Source organism: Gobius niger, assembly GCF_951799975.1.
Source record: "Gobius niger genome assembly, chromosome: 17".
NCBI classification, from domain to species: domain Eukaryota; kingdom Metazoa; phylum Chordata; class Actinopteri; order Gobiiformes; family Gobiidae; genus Gobius; species Gobius niger.
In genome coordinates, this window is record NC_136868.1 from 19,874,276 (window position 1) to 19,898,227 (window position 23,952).

General features: G+C 40.5%; 4 protein-coding genes across 6 annotated transcripts; 3 read left to right on the forward strand and 1 right to left on the reverse strand.

Moving 5' to 3' along the window:
• Window positions 1–1,135: 1,135 nt before the first annotated feature.
• On the reverse strand, window positions 1,136–13,033 carry ccdc50a (coiled-coil domain containing 50a). Of its 2 annotated transcripts, XM_079574516.1 has the most exons (12): window positions 12,747–13,033; window positions 11,355–11,417; window positions 9,643–9,772; window positions 7,942–8,032; window positions 6,403–6,502; window positions 4,644–5,417; window positions 4,035–4,186; window positions 3,900–3,944; window positions 3,669–3,818; window positions 3,501–3,583; window positions 3,306–3,415; window positions 1,136–2,808 (listed from the first exon to the last, which is right to left on the reverse strand). In XM_079574516.1, the coding sequence occupies exons 1-12, from the start codon at window positions 12,799–12,801 to the stop codon at window positions 2,789–2,791; spliced, it is 1,773 nt and encodes a 590-aa protein (XP_079430642.1). In that variant the 5' UTR covers window positions 12,802–13,033; the 3' UTR covers window positions 1,136–2,788. The 2 variants fall into 2 exon arrangements, with proteins under 2 accessions (XP_079430642.1, XP_079430643.1); XM_079574517.1 differs by lacking the exon at window positions 4,644–5,417 and having other exon boundaries at window positions 1,142–2,808.
• An 810-nt stretch (window positions 13,034–13,843) lies between these two features.
• uts2d (urotensin 2 domain containing) lies at window positions 13,844–15,006 on the forward strand. The gene is made up of 5 exons (XM_079575254.1): window positions 13,844–14,209; window positions 14,323–14,427; window positions 14,497–14,534; window positions 14,610–14,697; window positions 14,772–15,006. The coding sequence occupies exons 1-5, from the start codon at window positions 14,110–14,112 to the stop codon at window positions 14,795–14,797; spliced, it is 357 nt and encodes a 118-aa protein (XP_079431380.1). The 5' UTR covers window positions 13,844–14,109; the 3' UTR covers window positions 14,798–15,006.
• A 668-nt stretch (window positions 15,007–15,674) lies between these two features.
• LOC306977113 (uncharacterized protein) lies at window positions 15,675–17,912 on the forward strand. Of its 2 annotated transcripts, none has more exons than XM_079575286.1 (2): window positions 15,675–15,748; window positions 15,956–17,912. In XM_079575286.1, exons 1-2 carry the CDS (start codon window positions 15,730–15,732, stop codon window positions 17,875–17,877), a joined length of 1,941 nt encoding a protein of 646 aa, XP_079431412.1. In that variant the 5' UTR covers window positions 15,675–15,729; the 3' UTR covers window positions 17,878–17,912. The 2 variants fall into 2 exon arrangements, with proteins under 2 accessions (XP_079431412.1, XP_079431411.1); XM_079575285.1 differs by having other exon boundaries at window positions 15,676–15,748; window positions 15,953–17,912.
• Window positions 17,913–20,017: 2,105 nt separating this feature from the next.
• LOC306976730 (uncharacterized protein) lies at window positions 20,018–23,694 on the forward strand. Its single transcript, XM_079574781.1, has 2 exons — window positions 20,018–20,432; window positions 21,727–23,694. The coding sequence occupies exon 2, from the start codon at window positions 21,728–21,730 to the stop codon at window positions 23,426–23,428; it is 1,701 nt and encodes a 566-aa protein (XP_079430907.1). The 5' UTR covers window positions 20,018–20,432; window position 21,727; the 3' UTR covers window positions 23,429–23,694.
• The last annotated feature ends 258 nt before the right edge of the window (window positions 23,695–23,952 follow it).

The window sequence follows — 23,952 nt, forward strand, 5'->3', positions numbered from 1 at the left end:
TGTTCTTTGAGTTTAAGTGTCTGCTCAGCAAACACCTGTCACTGCTGGGACACTTCGCCTGACCACTATCATCCTGGACACCTTTCTGTAATTGTCACCCAATTACTTGAAATTGGCTGGATCTTGACTGACTTGAGCACTGGTCTCTCCACAGCGAGCACTTGTCTTATCCGCATAGCTGGAAACTTTGCCTGGTAATTTCTCTGCTCAAGAATTTCAGTCATTGTTTCTGGTCGTGTGTGTAATGTACAAAAAGAGTAAATTAAGACGTCTGTGCTTGACTATTGATATTATAATCATGATATATCTTCTATTGTTGTGTTTCAGGCTGTAGTTATGCAGTAGTTTCTATGATTTAAACAAGGGCCCGGTGCTAAGGTGTAGCCTCTTCGAGCTGTGACACCTCTGATGCAGCAGGTACCACATGCAGTATGTGTGGTATGTTGGTGAACCAGCTCCATTCAGCCCATCACTTCCTGAAGGGTGTAACCTGTACATTTAATAACAGAGGTATTATTTAATTAAAAGCTGATGACGCATCAGATACGGCCAACATTACTTTGGTTTTTGCTTTTGGAAACAGCACCTTGCACTGTTAAAGCCAACAGTTTTACTAACAGTGTATTTCTAATGCATAACTAAACTGTATTGTATTTAAAATAAATACTTAAAAATGATGGTTTCTGTCAGTGTTTGTTTTAAATATTTGTTTATGTAAACAGTGTGTGCTCTGACTCTGTAAAGCAGGTTGTGTTGCACAGGCTGTTTTCCTGGTTGTATTTTTATGGTAACACCCGTTTCCACTTTAAAATTCAGTGCCTTCTATGGAAATATAGAAATTATGAACTCATGCAGTGGTCAGACTTAATTTAATTAATCTCTTTCATGTTCTTTTTGGTTGACTTGTGCTCCATACATGGACATGGTCATGAGCATCAAATAAATTAAATAAATAAATAAACTTTTTCCCACTCCCTTTTGAGCATGCAGGGCAAACCTCTGTCGCATCATGTTATATCCTTGCTATACCGACATTGAGCAGTGGTAGAATGCACAACATACAGCTCGAAGTAACTTAAACCTAAAACGACAAAATCATGACTCAATAACTGTCGCAGACAGCAGGTAAATTAATGCCGTTACTGTTTATTATATTTTATGTTGAGATGCTGTACAAGCAACAAATTCCTTTCACCTAAAATCTAGTTTGAGAATGGGCAAACACTGTGTTGGGTTATGTTTTAGTTCATGGTGTAAATTGCATACAAGCTGAAAACAACAAATGTTCAAATCACTGTCTTTCATAGACAACACTCACTAATGTCTTATGTTCAGACAAACAACGTCCACAAGGAGGAGCTCTAACAGAATGAGAGCAGCCCGTCTCTACTCAGCTACATGCAGCCAGCCACATTATCATCTCCACCCAAGTCCCTGAAAGAATATGGCACAACCCCGAGGATTTAACAGCATTTAGCACAAACAGTATTAAAATGTTCAGCACAGTTTCATTATAACACTCAACACAAGGACGTGTGTCCGAAGATCAACAATATTCATCCCTTTCACTTCAGTTAGACTCTGCTCAATGCACATTTCAGTAAATACAAGAGCTCAGCTCTTTTTCCACTGACCTCTACAATTCTTTGATAATATTCAATATGAACAGAAAATCCTACAATAAGAACAAAAAAAAGATTTTTGTTTTTTACTATTTTCCCTGCTTATCCTGAACTGACTTCCCTGTGTGTAGATCCATTGTGCAAGAGTTTGTTTTCACAGCAGGCAGGAAGTAGAGCCTGACTTTGAATTTAAACAAAGAGTAGAAACAAAAGCATGAGTTGGAGGGAAAGTTTTGGGAAGACAAACAAAACAATAGAAAAATAAAAATTTATGGCTAAATCTTACTAAGATCATAAGAATATTTGTATGATATGACATGATCCACATGAATAAAACTTTACATTTAAATAATACAAATATTCCACTTCAGCACAAGTAGATTTAGACGGTTCATGTACATGCATCACATTTTGTACAGTTCCAATAGAAAATCCGATTTTGTTTATGAACATCAGCATGATGACGACAGAACTGTAAGTGCAGTATGTTGGAGCAGATCGCAATTAGGAAAAGACAATTAGCTTTAGTGGCAGTAGCCCTTTATGTGTATAGTGACCCAGTATGTTTTAACTGTTTCAGTAATCATGCACATATAGAGAGACACAGGGCTGTGCCCAGTGAGATAATGACAGCCTTAGCCTCTTGCTCATGTAACTGGTCAATAGTCAATAGTCGATACAGCCAGCACCAAAAAGACGTACATGTATTCATATATTCATGAGAGAAAGTAACAAAGTCTATCCAAGAATGGACTGAATGGCACATGGTTTTGGCCTGTACAAAGAGCTGCCGTGGTCGCGGATTTTAAGACAAGGCAGCCATGTTGGAGAAAAGAGGCACATCCCATGAAGAAAGGAGCGTGAAGCAAATGCCCACTCCACAAAAAAAGAAACGCAGAGGAATGATGGAAGTCTCATCCACCGGTTAAACAGGCAACAAAAAGTAATAATTTATTTTTCTATCAAACTGCACGAGAATAAAAAGATTGCACCATCACTCACGGACCCACTTCATTCGATTCTACTTTTGAGGACATCCAAATGTTCCAGTGACACCCCATGAGATTGTACCAAGGCTTTTGGTCAGGCGTGTGATGAAGTAGATGGAGAAACTGATGAACAGTAGAAGGGACACAACTAATGGCATCTCTGGGCAAGAGCCTGAGTCACCGCTTGTAATAGGCACCTGAAAAATGAGAGAAGTCTAAATGATCTACAATTGAGCTTTGACAAAATACACATATATTTTTTGGCAGACATGTTTATAGTTAGATAATGATAAGACATGTGGAATTTATGAAGAAACAAAAGAATCCCACATGATGAGACTACATTGTGATGGCAAAGATGGTTTGCGCTCAGGCCTGTTCTTTACGTGTTGTCAATGTTTGGATTTGTTGTGGAGAATGTTGTTTTTTTACTCTACTAATGAATTTCCTCACGGGGACAATACATTCTACTACTACAATATAAGGCTTTATTAATCACTTTTTATGCCCAAATACTAAATTTCTAAATGCAATTTGATAATACTTTCCAAAGACATTTAAGGCTTTCATTTTAGCACATCACTTATTGTTTTTGAATATCCCACAGAAACCCTGAAGGGATGACTACTTTTGAAACCTTCTGCTACCATACAAAATTGTTGTTTTATGTGTAATTTTGTCATTCTAAGGTTACCTCTGGAAGTGGGTTCAGGTCTACTCGGGGCTCTAGGGGGCCCGGGCTGGTCCGGATAACTATAGGCGGGGTTCACATTTGCATACTCATGTGGCCGGGGATGTGGAGGCCTGGCAAACACACAGCAAAGGTCAGTTTATACAGTGTGTTTTGACTATGAAGGAAGGAAACCATCAGTCAGAAGGAGCCCTGTACCCGGCAGGCTTGTGGTGGTTCTTCTGTCTCTGGTATTCATATTCATCTCGAGTTCTTGGACGGACAACATCCTCCGAATTTGGCTGAAAAGTATAGAATTTGATTATAAACATGCAGAATGTGAAAACCACAAAAACACATGCTTTAGAAATCTTTATGGAAACCTACCCTATACTCCGCTTCCTGTCTCTTCCTGTCGGCCGCCATCCTGTCCAAAGCGTGTCTGTCCCTCTCCTTCTCCCGCTGTCTCTCTTTCTCTCGCTCACGCTGCTTCCTGTACTCCTTCTTCTCCTGCTCCATCAGCAGACGAGCAATCTCCTAAAAAAAAACACCACATTCATGTTATCTCTACTGCACACTCCTGCTCAACAAAATAGAAATAACAATATTGATACTTACTTCATCCTGTGCAACTTGTGCTGCACGAGTAATTGTGCTGGTTGTCTACAATCAAAAACATTTGACACATATTTAATGTGCAGGAAGGGGTTTATGCAGCGTGAGGTTTATTCTTAGTCAGGGATCGTTACTTACCCGAAGCTCTTCCTCCTGGAGTTTCCTGGCCACCTCTCTGTCCTTCAGTTCCTGCTCATGAATGTCCAGCTTGGTCAGTCCCTTTGTGGCTTCAGTGAGTCTGTAATCCGTTTCTGCTACCACTGCTCCACTTCCTTTATGCAAAATACGACCTAAACATAGAGAAAACACATTTTAATATTTCCTTATAGAATCATATAAATAATTATGATAATTAATATGTAATTAATACATATTAATATGATAATTATGTACAAGTAAAGTCTCATTCATCACCAAAAAGCATATGTCATATTACTGCTAATAATCAGCTTAAATTTGCACAAGAAAAAATATTCAGTGATATTTAAGTTGAAATGACACATTACGAGAAATGCACGAATCAAAATGTAAGAAAAATCCCAGCTGAAACAGAGGCAGATTAACTAGATGCAGGATTAGTGAAGGCTGTAGAGACAAACAGGTGCAGAATCAGGATAAAATCAAAAGCAATTCAAATCTAAAAAAAAAGTTGCATCATTCGAGAGATCATTAAGAGAGACCCACCACCTCACACCACTACAGCCAAAGCCCCTCCACACACACCAGATGAGCGGCTGCAGGTGCTACCTGTCTCTGTGTTTGGGTGAGAATGCCCCCTCTCTCTGGCAGGACCCTCCCTGAGGTCTCTGGGCTCCTTTCTACTTCTGTCACTGTGCTCCTCAAACACATCGTCAGGGTTGGATTCCACCCTCCGTCGGCCTCTTGCCCTCCGCTCCTGCTCCACCTCTTCGTCCTCCCAGGACAGCCTGTCCCTCCTGGTCCTGTCAGCATAGTAGTCTTCATCCAGGACTCTGTCTCTGCTGCGTGTCCGGGCTCTGTTTTGGTCTTTGTGCCGGTGACGCTCTTGGTCTTGCAGTCGATCTGCACTGAGGCCTCGGTCCCGGGACTGTTCGCCTTCTCTGTGCCTGCGCTCCTCCTGCCGTCCTCTTCTCTCATATCTGTCCCTGTCCGCCTCTCTGTCCCACTCCCAGCCTGTGTCTCTGGACGCCTGAGGAGGGGGAGGTCTAGCAGGCCTTTCGTTTCTCCTCACCACTCGCTCACTGTCCACTGTGCGACTCCAGCCCGTCTCTGTGGGGACATGTTCCGGATACCGATGTTTGCCTCTGGGGGGCAGCAGGTGATCGGGATAGGTGTCTGCATGCCTGCCACGGCTACTCTCTGTCTCCAGGGAGTGCTCTGGGTACCTGGAGCGGCTGTGGGGGGCAGCAGGGTCTCTTTTTGGATACCTGCTGCGTTTGGGCTCAGTGGAGCTGTATTCTGGAGAGTAATCCCGATACGGACTCAGAGGGGCGTCAAGGGATCTGTATTTTGGCCTGTCTAAGTCGAGAGGCCTTCTTACAGCTGAGTCGGTTTGTTGTGGATGAGAGAGGATTTGAAACAGTGTCATGGTTTGCCGTGAAAATATGAGGGGGAAAAAAAGACAAGAATGAATGGCTGAAAAGGTTAGTAAACAATTAGGTCATGGTGGTTAGACGCCCTTAATGGTTTTAGCTGCACCCAACATAAGGGCACAACAGTAATGCACATGCAAATGGGTATCAGAGTAAAATATGTTTCACATAAAACAAACATATAGTAGAGCAGGTTGTGTCTGGTGGTGTCCACTTAATAGTTTTAATGAAAACAAAGTGGAAACACAGACACCAACCCTCTCAGTTGTCAGTCAGCTCAGAGGAATGTGAGATGCCGACTGTGTGTGTAATGTCGAACAGAAATAAAGCTATTTGTTCAGAGAGGGAGGGGCTCAGCTCCTATGTGACAAATCACCTGAGCATTCCTGAGTCCAAAGCCTACAGGGACTGTGGTTAAGCACAAACACCATCGTCCAATGTGTATGGCTTTTTCTTTTTAAACGTCATGGTATAAAATCAAACTCTGTTATCTGTTCTGTGATTAGAACAGAGTAAACAACTTTGTTTCATGGTTTTATAGAACGAGTTACATTAGCCTGAACTCTGCCTTTATATTATTGCTTTGTAATTGGCTTGTTTGTTTAAGGCTTTGTTTTCAAATGGGAGATGGCAAAGTAAAGCTAGTCCGCTCGACTTGACCATTTATGATACATTTCACGCTACATGACTAATGAACGAATATTGCTTTATAAACAGCAGATAACCAATTTATTAAAAATAATAAAGTAACGAGGGGACCAATTCCTCCAAATAAATCTGTCCCCAGTGCTTTCAATACACACTGAACAAACATTTACTTCAAAATGGAAGGGCAGAGAAGTTGTAGCAGGACTGGTTATTGCAAATGTTTTCGTATCAGTGAATAGCTTTGTCTCAAAGTGACATGAACAGATGACAAAGACACCAGTGCTCACCTTGATCCTCAACATATTCGTCATCAAAGTTTGGTTCCACATGCTTCTGCCTCTTCCTCTCATCTTTTATCTCCTTCTCATGCAGCTTACGTGCAATGGCCTACAAACAAGAAACACGGCACAGAGTTGGCCAGTACAAATGGGCCCGTCTGTTTACAAAGAGGGGTTCTCATTGATACCCACTGGGGACACAGAGTTCTCCGAAATAAAGCTATATCTATTACTAGCCAAATTTAGTGGAAACCTGGAGTCAAAAGTCATTCAGAACTACAAATCTTAAGGTCATCACGGGGTAGGCCTGTCGTGAGAATGACTCATCACTTGTCAGGTGAAATGTAGGACGATAACATTTTAGATTGATAAATGGCTGATAAATGCATGTGCAACGTGTGCTTAAATACAGGAGAATTAAAACTATCACGGCACTGACTCTTTGCTTAAAGTAGGACCCCACGAAACATAACGCAGACACCCTCAATTGCAGGCAGCATTACACGCATCGACCGTATCCACGCATGTATCCTCATCATTTATAGATGATGAGGATACATGCGCCTCTCTCCTCATTTACCTCCCACCTCTCGAGAGGTGGGGGGTAAACAAGGCAGCATGCTACAAAGCGTTCCATAAGGGTACGCTTGTGGTCAACTCAGTGGCGACTGGTGGTGGAGCAAGTAGAACTGAATTTAACGCCCGACTCAGCCCCATTGTGAGATCAACGCAATACGGAGAGAGCAGTATTAATGAGCAGATATGTCTGAAGTAAAAATGGTCACTCACAACGGAAATACAAAAACAAAACAATCATGTGAGCAACTGTTCTGTAGTATACTGTTTTTATCTGCTCTGATTTTGCATTAATGTGCTAGGAACTATATTTGATACTAACCAGTTTTAATTGACAAAATTATTATTATTTTTGTCAAGATTATAATAATTACTAATGTATTAGTACAATTTAAAACAATTATGAAATCATTTAGTCAATAATATCGTTTATTGCAATATTTTCTAAGGCGATTAAAGTGACAGTAAGTGTAAATGTTTTACAAATTTAATTGATTGTGTATAATTCACCGATTGGGTCTGAAATGTGATGTATTAAGTATTATTAAATAATCATATTTTTTCTAAAGTCCTCCCTTTGCTGATTTTAGCAACTAATCAGAATCCCCGGGCTGTCACTTTGACCAATGAGACGGCCTGTCAGGTCCAATCAGGAGAGAAGTGGGAGGAGCTTGATTCTTTACTTTTGAAAGTTTGTTCCCGCTCTCTTCATTTGTCACTCCAAACGAGGAGTGGCTTTTTCGGCCCAATCAGGAGGGGAAGGGAGGAACCTGATTGTTCACCCTCCTCACTTTGCAATCTTACAGACAATCACTTCAAAATCACTTTTTAAAAATGATATTGTGACAGGCCTTATCATAGGGTAGATGTTCCATTATGTGTGTGTGTGTGTGTGTGTGTGTGTGTGTGCACGTGTGTGCGCGTGTGTGCGTGCATGTGTGTGTGTGCGCATGCATGTGTGTATGCTCTTACGGCATCCTTCTCCTCCTGTTCCCGCTGCTGCTCTTCCTGTCGGACCAGTTCTTCTTGAAACTCATGAGCAATCTCTCCATCTTGACGTTCACTATATTTTCCCACATGTTCAGAGACAAATAAGTTATTTCAGCTTAATGCTTGAATAATCAAATATTGTATATTCAAAATATTAAATAATACAAATAATAATCATGATAATAATTATGTCTTGCCCAAGGACACAACAGTAGTCTGCACCTGTGGGAACCAGGATTCAAACTGCTAACCTCTTGGTTATTGGACGACTCGCTCAACCATCTGAGCCACTGTTGCAAACTGCATTTCATCGATTAGATCTTAAACTTCACCGAGATGCCTCTTAGTTTCATACTGAATCTGGATATTAATAATTTTCAACACGTTTACAAACTTGCTTTTGCTGCGGGAATGAGTAGCTCATGAATAATGTTGACATTCTCAGTGGCTTGGCTTATTTTCACCTTCAAGAGATTTTGTCAACAACACCATCTGCCCGAAGGCCTGAGAACATGGTGCATAGCAGTGTAACAGCTAGGCTTATGTGCTGACTCCTATTATGTTATCAAAACACACATCTCAATGAAACCAAGGCTGTACGCTGTTTGTAGGGAGGCTGTGTGTACATTAGGGCTGTCACGGTATGAAAATTTTACCTCACGGTTATTGTGACCAAAATTATCACGGTTTTCGGTGTTATTGCGGTATTTTTTTAAAATGTGTGTTAATATGTTCAGAAAGCATTGATAGTCGTACACAAACTGAAATCGTTTCAAAAAAGTTTAGCTGGGCTTGTTACATAAAAAAAATACAGACAATGCCTTTTCACATCAAAGTAAAGGAACTATTACGATGTGTTGTTGATCGTTTCGAGGGTATTACATGTACTATTTATAGCGTCAGAAACGAAGATAAACCGTCTATATCAGGAACATTGTTGTTGTCCATCCAGTGAGCTTTCGCTTTGCGGATTTGGGAAAATGCCATCATTATTAAATTCATAATACTGCGGCGAGAGTGAATCTGCCACCGGGAGCCCCGTAACGCATTGTGCCATCGTGCGGAGGTATCCGGACACGGCTTATGCTGGCGGTGGCGCTGCAGCCGCACTATGGGGCAACTCGTTACATTCTCCTTCAACCCAAAGTCCCACATCAGCATTTCAGCTAAAACGCCAACGTTAGCTTACTGCTATAGAGCTGTGGGAGACGGTCACGCAGGTGAGTCAAGAGGTTCGAAGTATTGCTGCTTTTGGAGACACTTTTTCCTGCACGCTCTGCAAACTGAACTCTGAGGCTGATCCTGCGCGCTGTCGTGTCGGACATGATTCCAGCTTCGAGAAAGTTTTGTTTGGGTTGCAAACAACAAAGTGCGCATGCGCGGAAACTGCAGCAGATGAGACGGTGGCTGGTGAGGCTCACCGTGCCTACACCGAGGGTGCGGTTATTCACCGAGATAATAATAAAAACACAAAACAAGACGGTCATTTTCACCGTCAAAATTTTTACCGGGGTTTACCGCTACACCGGTTACCGTGACATCCCTAGTGTACATGTAATAAGGAGAACAGTGAAGAGTCTGTGGGATCATGGTTGCTATTCTTTAACCAACAAATGATCCAGTAAGTGTTGCTTTTTGGTTTAAAAAAAAAACAAATCAAATGTGTTATGCATGAGGACGTACATGTTTGACTGTTGCAGCTTTTTCTTGGCTTTCGCTCTCAGATCCTCCTCCTCCTGGAGCCTCTTGGCCACCTGCAGGTCTTGCTGCACCAGACGGCTCTTGTTAACGTTGGAGGCCAAGTGGCTCTCGACTGTGATAAACAACAAACACGTGACACTCAAAATTACAAGCCAGAATATTGTGTCCACATACAACAACAAAGAATTCAGTAAAGTTACTAAGAAATAACAGGCCACAGTTTGGTGTAGGCAGACAGTTGTGGAGGCTCTTCACTTCAGCGACAGAGCGTGACCTTAGCCACTGAAGAATGAAAATGTGCCGTCTCAAGGTTGTGCGCCGTGCAGCGAGTAGATGATAAATCCTGTCGCTGACGCATTCTCGGCACTCGGTCAACACAAAGAGCATCACTCATGTTTGCGGCTCTGTTTCACCTGGTTATCGATCCCGTCCCCGCTTTTACGAGAAAAGGACAAAATTACATCTGGCAATAGACCCAGCCAGGCTCCATAAAGTTTAGAGTTAGTGACTTGTGGGATGGATTGAAAAACAGAGAAACATAGCGGTGATAAAGAGTCAACAGCGTGGCATTGATTTTTTCCCCGCAGATGACGCGGGTCAATTGTTAAAGTTTATGATACTGGTGTCAGAAGCTAAAACAGGAAAACAGTCCATTAAAATCTGTCACATTTTTCACTGGGAAGATTTATCCCTCTCTTAAAATAAACGTTTCGTGACATATACTCATTCATTCATTCAGCGGACCAAACAGGAGTGGGCCAAAAAGCAGCTGGTCACTAGAAAAATAATACTTCAAGTAGAATATTCCTGAAGACAGACAACACTTACTAAGCATGAGCCGTGGCAGCATCATGGCAACATTTGTCAAGACTTGGAGTGGCTTATAAAAAAAGATTTATCCAATGATCCCCAATAAAACAAAACATGGCCTGAGGCTGAGCGGAACAATAAAAGAGATAATTTTTACATGTTATTACATGTGACAGACGAGAGGTTTCCAAGCATGGAGGGCCACTCTCCTCAAAGTTTACAATGGGCCCTTTGTCTGACCAAGAACTGTCGCAAAAGGATGTTGTCTTTCAAGCAGCTGTGCCCCAAAACAGAATCAAGTTCAGGTGCAGGGTTGAGCGTCTCCGCACACCTCCACACACTGCACTGACTGTCGCTACAAATAATAGAAGCATATTTTTTGTGATTTGAGCAAACGTTGCCTGAGTGTCAAAAGTGACGATATACAAATAGTAACCAGTGATAATAGGGCAGTAATGGAAAGGGCCTTGGCCATGGACCATAGAGCCTAGAGTTAATACAAGGACAATCCATTCAGCACCACATTAATCACAGCAAAAACAGGGACAAAGCTGCTCCGAGGTAGCAGAAGTACTAATGCCTGCAGTTTGCAGCATACAATGCATGAAATAAATAACTAAACATAGAAAGACAAAAAAAAGAAGCATTATAATACATGACACACGCTTTGTCTTTCCCATGTTGTACGGGAAATGTTAAATGTAAAAGAAACAAACAATTGCTTCATGACCAGCCGACATGGCGTATAAGTAAGATGACTGCACATCTATGTCTACAAGAATTAATATGTAGGAAATAGATTAGTATGCTATGAAGTTTCACTAATGTGCTCTGTGAAAAGGCACTTAAAAATCTAAATGAAATGAATATACTTCTGTTCTTACTTTCTTGTTCTTGGAGGTTGTGTGCCAGGCAGTGGTCCTCCAGCACGGCAAAGTCACGGCACACTGCACAACAAAAGAACAGATTTTATCATGGACATAATTGTGAGTTTTCGCTTTTCTTTTCCAGTTTATGCCAAAAAATGTCTCGTACGTCGTCTTGAGTTTGAACAATGACATAAAAGGTGGTCATGCTGATTTCATTTACTTTTAGTTTAGCTAAATTGCTGACGTGTTTATTCCTCATGACTTTGTGTCAGCCACATTTGAAATATATCACACTTGACACATTTGAGCAGCACATGTCTTGAACGTTTTCCTGCCAATTATTCAAGATGAGACAGAACAGAAATTAGAAACCTCTGGGGAGTAGCGACATAAAGTAATTGTAAGGAACAAAATTCTATTAAGAATTATTATCATTGCTCAAGTGCATTTTTGTCACAGAGAATTGTAGCCCACTGACTAAAAGTGGGAATATGCCCCAAAAAATGGAGAATTGTGGTGTGTAAGTGTCTGACTATTATCTATAAAACCCTCCTACTGCCATATATGCGATTAACTGTGGCCTCTGTTTAGACCATATGTTTAATCTTCTTATTCCTAGCAGGGATTAAGGTTACACAGTAATAACAGCCATACAAAGTTGAATGTATCATAACTATACAGACATAATGTTGCATAACTTGTGCTAAGTGTTAGTGTGTGATGTTAGGGGTTTCTCTGTGATACAAATAACTACAAAACAAGGTTAACATTTACAAATAGAAAGCACCGCTACTCCCTCTGACTAGAATAACAAGCATCTATTAAAGCAGCGAGTTGACACAAATGGGTTGATCCATTTCATGCTGCAAACTGTAAAAGCTTTGCAAAATTAACTTTATAAAATAGTTGGAATAAAAAACAGCAATAAACACAGATCAATTCAAAAAAGGTGATGTGCATAAGGATAATGTGATCAAAAGGTGGTAAATGATAAGTGCATCTTACACTAGCCAAGTACAGCCATGTAATACTATGTAATGGCCTGCACTGGCTCGTACAGTCCTTCACCTAATGGTAATAGTACAGCACCTACAGTGAAAACAGCTGTGGTGCAAGATGCTGATGTATGCACCACCTGCATTAACACAAGGCGCAGGATTTCACAAACTGAGAAGGCTTTAGCTAAGATTTCCTGATGCACAAATCAAGTGAATCACAACTGAATGCTCTTTTCACACAAATCAGTGCTGAATCTGACTCCAGCCCTGCTCTGACTGTTGTTAGCACAAATAGCATACAGTGCTAACACCAACGCTTTGCCTCCAACCTTCTCTTCAGCGTCTGTATTCGTCACTTTAATTGTAAGCAATTCTTCCCAATTTAGCAAAAATATGAAAAAGTCTTTACCCTCTTTGACTCCAGGTAGGTTTTTCTGGTCGATGCTAACATTACAATCAGCCATGTTGTCAACGGAATAATAAGTCAAAACAGCGTTGACGGTGAATTACACTTCCGCGTTTGTCCCGAAGGTTAACCCTGGCCTGATGGATTGGCTTTGCTCATAAAAGCGATTGATGATTGGACAGTGGACGGGCCCGGAGATTAGTCTAGCCGCCTCTCTCAGGCACACGGCGATGGTATTGCTCGGCTGCAGCTGCTGGGAATCGTGTCGGGCTGTCTCGAAGCATCCGTCCCCCCCCCTCCTCCTCCTCCTCCTCCTCTCAGCCGGTGGCAAGAAACGTGCAGCTCGCGCGCACAATCCGGCCTCCTCTGTCAAAATTAAACACCCATTACACACACTATGTATTGGTTAGGCAGGGTAAACTACACTTTAGTATTTGAAATGTTTTTTTTTATGAATACATGCCTTTGACCGAGTCCACTTCCAATCATGCACGCTTGCTTGGCTTGACTGTTTTCAGCAGGAATTATTTATTGCTGTACATAAAAAATAGTGCTTCCGGATTAAATTGCCCAAGAGCAGGAAGATTTACGTTCGCTTAATGGATAGGCTCGTGGGCATGTTCATCAGTCAGGTGCTCGCAGTAGGAACCGGCCATACCAAAACAATAGGCCTATGTTTGTGGCGTAAGAGATAAGATTGCACATTAAAACGGAGATCAATTTTTTATTTCAATGGTTAGAACTGAGATTCATGTCATGTGGCTAATTGACGGCGGATGTGTAATTAGCATACTTTGAGTTATTGCGCCCTCTAGCGTTTCAAACCTTAACTCTGTTCTCTCTAACCTAAACAGGGAGTAGAGTTAGATACAGAGTGTAATTTCAGCTGTGATTGTTGATTCCTTTTCAATCCAGAATATATTGTGTATCTCAGCTTTGTAGTCCTAGATTTTTTAAGATTTATCTTTTATCAAAGAGTAAAATATGCTACACTTTTAAGTTAAGATACTAATTATTGACCTAATGGGCATCAATATAAATGCATAGAATCAGCAATAGAGTATACTTACAACAGTTAGGACCCTGTGTGCTCATAATGAAGCGAGTGATTGATCCCTTGCTTTTGACTTGTCCATATCAAAGTGATATAAGGTCATTCAGGTACAACGTCACATCTCCGTACTCAGTCAGGTGCCCATGATCTCTGACGACTGAGGGCCCATTGACGAAATCTGTGGCCCCACCTCCCATCCGATAGGATAAATATATTGATGCGACAGGACAGGTCCGCAGGTCTTGAGGATTTCTTGCTGAGGCCAAGTAGGGGCTCAAAGAGAGTGTCATCTGGGAGCATACACTGATTGTCATGGACAGAGTTTCAGCTGTGATCTACTGTGTGGGACTCTTCAGTCTTCTTCTGTTAAAAGGAGCGCTGCATGTTGAGGGACGGAGCTTTCTGAGCCCAGGTGAGTCCTGGTTATTATTCTCCTTTCATTTTACAGGCTTTAAATCATTTGTATAATTCATAACATTTGAAATTAGTCGTTGTTATGTTTTAACTTTTTTTATTTTTTTACAGAGAGCATTTTTCTCAACACAAATGGGGACATGGATGCGCAAAGTAAAATTATAGCCCTGTTACTACACAAAAGCATAGCTTCTGCTGAAAAGGAAGACCCTCTAGGTAAATTTTCCATTTCCAATAGACAAACTACTATTTTGGTTAAATTCTAACAGCTCTTCCAATGTACAGCTATGGCACTGGCAACCAGACTAGCAGAGTTAGAAGAGGTAAGATTTATATATGATAAAACTGCATTATTAAATAAAAAATCCATTTATAGTAACAAATAGTATTCTGTGCAGCTGCGTTCATTTAAAAATGGCCTGGAAGACAGAGAGGCGATGATCAAACTGGGACAGGAGAGACCCTTGAATAAAAAAAGGGCTGAACGTAAGTTTCTGCTAAAGTATGAAATACATTTGGTGGAAAAAGTACAATGTTCATGTTGTTTTCTCTGTTTTCAGCTTGCTTCTGGAAGTACTGTGTGTGATGCCACATGACATGTCAGGAAAAAAAGTATTGGACGCGGGAAACATTTGCTGCAGAGCACAGCATAGCCTTAAAGATGGACTGCATTTGTGTGAGCAATATTTCAAAATGTACCATATCAATGTAAAAATGCAATTGCAAATGTAAACTTGACCCTGTAAATAATAAATAGATGAATCTTTCATTTCGTGAAGAATATTTTTTTCTTTGCCATGAAAAATATTGTAACATTTCTTGTTAAATGCTACTTGTACTCCCCTTTAACTTACCAAAATAAAGTCTCTGTTCCTGTTGGATCCTATATGTGGTGTGGTGCCTATTCAATAATATGTTACAAATGTGTTACTAGAAACTACCTGCATTTTGAACGGAAATGCAGAGCAAACCTAACGCACGCAGAATATTATACTTAAAAGCCCCTTTCAAAACACCCAAGGACGCTGCACAATGGAAACATTCAAAACAGGAACAACAAAATAAAAAAAGAAACAACACTGAGATGGTGGAAGCGTGACTCGTGGTGGAAGACAGGCAGAGGAATAACACCAAGGCTTTGCCAAAAAGCAGTACATGTGTGTAGGTTGATTCTTGTGTTGAATTGTAAAAAAAAAAAAAAGACAAAAAAGCTGTTCCTCAAGATTAAAAATGTAGCAAAAATAAGCAATGACAAGCATAAAATAGCAGCAGTGAATGACACTTATCAGCAGGAAATGCATCTCAGTGTCTCCTCCTGTAACATGCAGTGACATATTATGGTTAAAGTTTCACAAAATTTAACATCTGGGGAGAAAAACAGGAAATGTCACTGAACATAACAAGGCAGTGTCCTTAAGATATAAAAGCCTAACATTCAGTTCTATAAATGGGCATTAGGGCAAAGAGAGGGAGACATTGAACTGCGCGCGTGAACAGCAAAGAAACAATATAGAAATAATGGATCGTGGCATAAAAGGTAAGATATGTGCAACTCTGTCTTCAGATTTTGAAAGTAGTTTATAAATTTAATTAAGCTTTGTGGTATGAAGGTATGAATGAATAATGCAATGTAAAGCGTCTTTGAATGTCCAGAAAAGCGCTATATAAAACCAATGCATACTATTATTATTATTATTATTATTATTATTATTATTATAATTTTGGCTTTTTGTCAACACAGGAGGTGTCTTGTGGACAACCCTTGCCCTCCTCCTAGTCCCAAATGTCTCCGTTGAAGAAATCTGCCCTCGCGGATGCAGCTGCTTCTCTACAGGTGCTGCTAAGTGCCTTGGCCCTGCGATCACCGATATACCAGTTGGATTGCCTGTTTTAACAAATCTCCTTGTAATGATCCAAACCGAAATGCATGTCATCAATGAACGAAGCCTTGCTAACTGGGACAAGTTGCTGCGCTTCAGCCTGACCTACAGCCACCTCCACAGTATCCACCCAAAAGCCTTCCAGGTTGCTCCACAATTGAAGTCAGTCAAACTCTCCTTCAATGATCTATCTACCATCCCCGCTGGCGTTTTTTTACCCTTGTCAACTCTAGAACAACTCCACATAGACAGCAACAAACTGACAATTATCACACCGGACATGTTAGAAGGACTTGTTGGGCTTCAGGATCTAGACTTGAAAAGTAACAAGTTGTCTGATCTTCCCTCTCATATTTTTAACGGACTGACAAATCTGACATCTCTAAATCTGGGAAGAAATTATATAAAAACGCTGCCTCCGAACATCTTTAATGCATTGGTCCAACTTCGCAATCTGTCAATATACAACAATGAACTTGAAAGTCTTGAGTCCGGGATGTTTGATTCGCTTGTCAACCTTGTGGAGCTCAAAATTCATCATAATAGTATCAGCAGTTTTCCTCCAAAGGTTTTTTGGTCTTTGACAAATTTGGAAAGACTTACTCTATCCTCCAACAGACTTGAATCAATCCCAGAAGAGAGCTTCTACCACATGCCCAAACTGATCCAGCTCACCCTCTACAAAAACCCACTACTATCACTATCTGATCAACTGATGGGTTTCATGCCAGAAATGATGGATTTTTATTTGTATGCAACCAATCTTACAACCGTCCCTGGGAATTTATTTGCCAACATGTCCGGTCTAGTGGCCCTTAACCTTCACCACAATGACCACCTCAAGGACCTTCCTTCTGACCTGTTCTGTTGTCTTCCAAACCTATACAAGCTTTCACTTAGAAACAACAAACTTGAGAAACTACTGCCACATATTTTCTCCAATTTGACAAGTCTAAGCATTCTACTTCTCCAAGAGAATAATCTAAAGGACCTGCCACGAGACATCTTCCATGGACTGTCCTCGCTGTCTCAAATTGATCTGAGGAATAATGCTTTGAAGACGATCTCAGGTGATTCATTGTCATTGTCATCAAACGCAACAAAAGTTGGATTGAGTGGAAATCCTTGGAATTGCACTTGTAATATAAGAGGTCTTGTAAAGTGGATCAAACAAAATGAGCATTTAGTTCTTGACAGAGAAGATGTGAAATGTGATAGCCCTGTCTACCAACATCGTCATACCCTATGGTCTCTTGATGAAGATGTTCACTTCAAATTTTGTGACACAATTATGACAGAAAGTTACAAGACAACAGAAAACAACTTATTTGAAACAGTTGCTTTGTTGACAACGCCTACTACAAGAGTAGAACAAACAGAAACGACTTCAAGGGCCCAAGATACAACTCCACAAGAGACTACTATTACAGCTACTACTGCGACGACGACAACTACAACCTCTGTTATTACTTCATCATCCACAGTAACACCGTCTAAAGCGCCCTCTGCTCACTACAACTCTGATTCTTTCCGTGGCAAATTGGTGCTGGAACAGGGTCCAGAGTATGTTCACCACAACGTTCTCAACGGTTGGGTGTATGTGTGGTTTCTACCCTCAGATACTGTCCTCACTGGCTTCCTCATGAGTCTTCACATCCTCTTAGTGGCCACCGCATTCTTTCTTATCCTCGCTACCTTGTATGGCATGCATCGCCTCACTGAGAAAATGGAGAGATTAAATGCTGAATATGAATGTTTGTTAGAAGGGCAAAAGACTGCGTATTAGTTTTGGTGGAAAGGCAGACATTTTCCATTTAAAAGATAGGTCAGGTTACAATATGCATTTTCAGTTTCACTAAATAATATTCTTTCTTTTTTAATCTAGATGCAACTTTAAATAGTAGAACAGATGATGAATTGTTCACAGAAAAGTGGTCCCATTTAAGATTATATATGTACATTTTCACACTTATTTTCTACGAATAAAAGGTGTTCGTATTAGCATTTTGTGTTCTGTAATAATGTAGTAATGCCCCCATATTCTCTGAGTTTACAAATCACCTTTAATACAGCTAAAAACAATAGTTCTGACGTAAGTGCTTTCAAGACAGTAGAGGCAATCTGAGTGCTGAAAAGAGCACAGAAAAGACTATTGAAGTTGAGGTATGTAGGATAGTCTGCATTTTATAACATGATCTTTCTGTGTCTGGGAATGTTTATATTTTTGTTTTAGTTCTCAACGCAACTATTCAAAGCAGAATGAGCATTTATACTGAGGGTTGTCACATCCTATGGCTAAAATCAATTTGGAAATGAGCCAAAAGAGACTCAACCCTGCTTTTCCCTAATGAAATAGTGTTAGTGCAGCCTCCAGTCGTTGATGCTCAGTGACTGTCCTTAAGGCTACTTTTTTTTAAACCACAAAAGGTGCATCCTGTCTGTTTCTGTCACGCTCCATCACGCTTTAAACTGTATTTTTTATGTTATCAAAATTCATGTAGTTGTTTATGTGCAAATAAATAAACAACAAATAAATAACAACAAAAAACAGAGGTTGTGACATCAGTGGGTTGGGAGCTTTTGAAAGGGAGACGACTTCTCAAACATGCATGAACAAAACAAAACATATTAACTGTAACATATTAACAGCATTTTTGAGAACATGGGCAAGAACGTCAAAAGTGAAGCAAAACGTTAGACATTTGAAAACAATGTTACAGAATGAGGTCATTAAACAATAGGCCTAGTGAAACTGTAGGGTGTGTGAATATGCGGTTGTTGGTGATGTTGATGTCATCTTTCTGCTGCCTCTACCCCCAGGCTAATTATGGACGCACATGTTTTACACATGTGCTATCAGCTTTTGATCCAGTGAGGTCAGAGTGACTTGGCACTTAAACCTGTTTATCGAATGGCATATCTGAATTCAGTTGTTATTCTTGAGAAATGTAACGAAACTCCAAAACGGGAAGTATTCATCACTGGGATGTGGATATAAGGTCAAGATGAAAATATCTTTTACTTTCGCAAAACACTGTTCCCACAAAGAAATTGCACAAACATGTTCTCTGACAGAGCATGAATCACTTTTGGCAAAGGTCAGAAGTATCATCAAAATGGCAAAACTAAAGTATACACAAAATTGTATTATTACCACAGACAGCAACTGAATGTGCATCACTTGTACTGAAAAGTAGAAATGACTCAAAATATTGCTAAAGTGTAAGTGTGAGACGTGGATTTTGCAGATACCACGAAGAGTGCTCAGACTTTAAAACAAACAGCGGACAAAAGAGGAGCATGAACTGGTGAACGGCGCCCAAGTTCGTTACCGTGGCGACCCGTGATTAGGCCTTTCCAGTACACTGAGCCCACACAACAGTATGACCATAACAAATGCACACGCACAGGAAATTGTACAGCAGGGGTTGCGAGATCTTTTATCATGATGTCCATCAATATGAGCAAAATGTGGTCAGTAAAGTAACACTGTATTCGAGTTTTTGCAGGTCTACCAAAAATATTTATTGACGCATCAACCAGCTTTTCTGGAACCATTTCCAATTCTAAGCTATGCAACAGCTCCCGTCTGACAGTTAACTCCACCCTCAATATCTGGGGTCTGCGGTGAGCGTACCAGTGCACTTTTTTCTCAGAATAGCATTAGCGTTATCTTCATGATGTATGGACCACCAGCAGCAGCACTTTCCACTACTCAGATGTAGTAGATTCTATGTAATGTTTTGTAATTGCATCTTTCTTGTGGGGTTTGTTATGTAACTTGTGAAAACTTTTAAGGGGTTAAGTTTGCTTTTATTGTGTTGATTTTGGATGCCTCCACACTGCTCATTAATCCTCAAATGGGACGTGGCCATGACTGCCAAGGGTTCCCATAGTTTCAGAAGGAGTAAGAAAATAAAGAGTAGGAGTATAATTTCACCAACAAAGTAAACCCCTTTATCAACCTGGAGAGATACGGAGATGGCAACACGAAAACATCCCGAGAATTCAAACTCTACAAAGGGTAGCAATGGGTGGGGCTAAGCGGACCCTCACTCCCACACCCAATTGTGAAACAGCATGCATTCTGGCCGGGCAAAAGGGGTAGGCATAGCAGGGAAATGAGCAGTGCCTGAACTTTGCTGATCTGATGAGAATGTGAGAGTGTTTGACGAAGGAAGTGGATGAATCAATACAGGAAAAAGTGATGAGGGGTGTTTTCAACAACGCTGGAAACTTCTCTTTCCATTGGAGTTGTTCATCTGCAAAACAAGAGAGGGCAGCATAAAAGACAGCTCCAGCCCATTACTGTCCCGCACTCAAACCTCAACCAGAGCCCAGGTAAGATATTTACTTTAGATAGGAAAATGTCTAAGATACAGTGCTTACCACAGATTTCTGCCAAGACTATAGTGGCAGGGGCTATCCTGAAATTAATAATTATTTATAAGTTGTTATTTTTTTAAACACAATATTAACTAATTGCCAATCTTTTAATCTTTTTAAAGAGAAAGGCATAGAGTGGATATATTAGGATAGGATATAACAAGAAGCAAGAAGTAGATTTGGAAAGGCCATTTGATTTTTAGACAAGGAGTTTATTTTGTACAACAAATTTAAATTAAGTTTTCTTTTCATGTATTTAAAAAAGAAAATATTCAGTGCATTTAGTTGCTACATTTATCAGGGTCACACATCACAATTTAAAAGTACATACGGTGCAAGCAAACCTGTGTAGTAGACTAGTGTTTATGTCAATTGTTGCTTTGTGTGTCGACATTAAAGTTTAATTCATGTTCCTGGACTAGAGAATATAGAAAGGCTCCAAGTCTTGTTTTAAGGTTTAATGGAAAATGGAAGAAAAAAATAGAAAATGTTCTGCTACCAGAAGGCGTAGCAGTGTCTGGAGAGTAGAATCAAACAAAATCTTTGTTTCTTCTAGGCAAACCTTGCTTTGAGGCCATATGAGACCATATGTGTTTCATTAAGATTACGCAATAGCTTTAACCAAAGCCTGATGCTACGCACTGATTCATTCAATATGATTACAAAGCAAGGGCTACATTTCAAGATTACTAAATGGATACGGTTAAAGTGCTTAAACCACGCCTTAAGCTCATGAGACAATGCTAATTTCTGTAAGTAATTAAAGTGAGTGAAAGAGAGAAGAAGTTGAGAGTGTAAATTCTGGGTTCAGTGGGAATGTGTACTTCCTGCATCTTAAATATCCCTGATCCTCTGCCATTCTGTGTTTTGTGCCAAGCTTGTGTTTATAGAGAGACCGCCGCTGTGGGCACAACTTTGTCATGCAGATCTGCAACAAACAAGCTTGCATTCAGTTGCAGTGTAGAAAAGTACAAATCTTGTACTTCTGATACAAAGTGTAAAGCGCTTTATTTGTAATTTTGCTTTCAACAGAACTGAATAATCAGATCGATGGTCCCTCAATGTAATCAAAACACCGCAAATAAGGCAAAAATATGAAGAAAACAGCTGCAAATACCAGACATATATAGAACCACTTTTAACACAGGGTAGAGCTATGTTTAGCTGAAGTGATGGTATGGGTTGAACAACTGTGCATCTAAAATAGACACATATGTCCTAACAGTATCATGTTTTTCTTTTCTTCCAGGATGGAAGTGGTGTTGCATGTGATTTTGCTCATGTGCTGGTTCAGCGCTGCTGAGGCATGTCCGCTGGGCTGCATATGTAAGGGGTCTCAAGTCCTCTGCAATCAGCTCAGTGCTTTCCCCCAAAATCTCCCCTCCTCAACCACCGCCCTCTACCTCTCTAAGTGCAACATTGCTTCTATAAAACAAGAGGACCTCAAAGATTTCTCTCATGAACTCACAGAGTTTGTGATCAACGAGATTTCACTGACAGAACTGCAGCCCAATACCCTGGACCACACTGGAAATATGATTGTTTTAGTGATTGCTGAAACTGAACTACAAGATCTCCCCGATGCTTTGTTTCAAAATCTCCACAAACTTAAGAAACTAAGTCTAAAGGGCAACAAACTTACAGTGATTCGCTCAAACTGGTTTACGTCCTTAACCAATCTCAACGTTCTTGACCTAAGTAAAAATCTCTTCACTTCTCTTCCTGTGGGAGCTTTCCAGCCGCTTAGCAACCTGCAGTACCTTGGCCTTACTGGAAACAGCATTGCTGAAATACCAAGTGAAATGTTCAACGGTCTATCAAAGCTGACTATCTTACGATTGAACAAAAACTCAATAAGAGAAATTCCTTCTGGCTGCTTTGATGACCTTGGAGACCTGTCAGAGATATCCCTACAAGACAACTTGATCAGTCACCTTCAATGGGATCTTTTTTCAAAAATCCCATCCCTCCAAAAGCTGTTTCTATCTCACAACCAGATTGCATCCCTTCCTCTTGGTATCTTCCAGAATCTACCAGGTCTTTCTCAGATGTCCTTGTACGAAAACCAGCTGGAGAGTCTTGCTCCTGGCGTATTTGGTCCAATGCCCCTAAAGGAACTGTGGATGTACGACAATAAACTAAGCCGTGTGGAGGATGACACATTCAAGAATCTTACCCAACTCCGTTTGCTGGTCCTCAGTCGCAATGAGATCAAACACGTATCTGTTAATGCTTTCCGTGGTTTGGAGCAACTTGGAGAGGTATCGCTGCACACAAATCTCCTGAGGACTATTCAAGATGGGACATTCCAAAGTCTTCCGAAGTTAGTCAACATTTCCCTGGAGCACAACTTCATCAAGAGTCTTCCGAATGGGTTTCTCCAAGGAGTCAGTCACCTTGGCCAGATAGACCTACGAAATAACTCCTTTGAAAACCTCCCACGGGACACTTTGGACTCCTTCTCCATTGTAGACGAAATCCTGCTTCATCCCAACCCCTGGAATTGCGACAAGGACATAGCACCTTTTAGAAATTGGCTGCAAGAGAATCCATCAAAAGCGAACCAAACTCTTATTGTATGTAACACGCCAACCAATCTGGAAGGCGAAATGGTCGCCTTGTTGACAGATGAGGACTTGATGCTGAGTACCACGGGACAGCCCCTAGCCCCTACAACAATTAAGACGAGCAATTCCCCAAACCCTCCCATAAGAAAAAGCACTTCCTTACCAGCGATTAAGACCACAGCGTCCTCGAAGACGGAGGAAGTCACACGAAGTGGCCATGAGGAAGGGGAAACTGTCACAAAGAATACCTCAATAATCCTAATAACAGTAGCAGTCCTAACCGTTGTAATTGTGTGCATGATCCTTGTCAGTTGCGTGACCTGGAGGAGAAACAAAACCGGCAGAGGGGATATTAGGCATAGAAATAAAAACGCAGTGCTCTAAATAAGCACCAAGAAACTCCAATTTGTGGCTTGATGAAAATATACTGAAGATCACAAGAAATGACTCTGAATATTTGATTGACCTTCCCTTTTTTACTAACTTAAAATAAGCTCTGTGCCATTGACGCTTTTGGTTTTTGGTTAATATATCAGTCGTTGTAATGAAACGAAGGAAACGAAGGAACTACTAATTTGTTTCTTTCAAATATTGAATGAACAAATTCACACTAATGGAGAAGATCCCACAAACAACTGCTTTAGCTATAATGTTTCATGTCAGCTAGTCTTTTATTATACCAAACTTCCTGGAACGATGATTCCTGAGTCGAGGAGTTCTATTTCAGAACTTTGAACATCATTCCTACATTGTGTACTGCATTCATTATATGTTTATTGATAAAAATGTTCTAAAAATTAGGAATGTGATCTAAAGATACAACAAAAGACAACACCATGACCAAGTCTCAGCATTACACACCATAAAATAAACAACTCCGGTTATCACATTTTATAATGCATTTTATA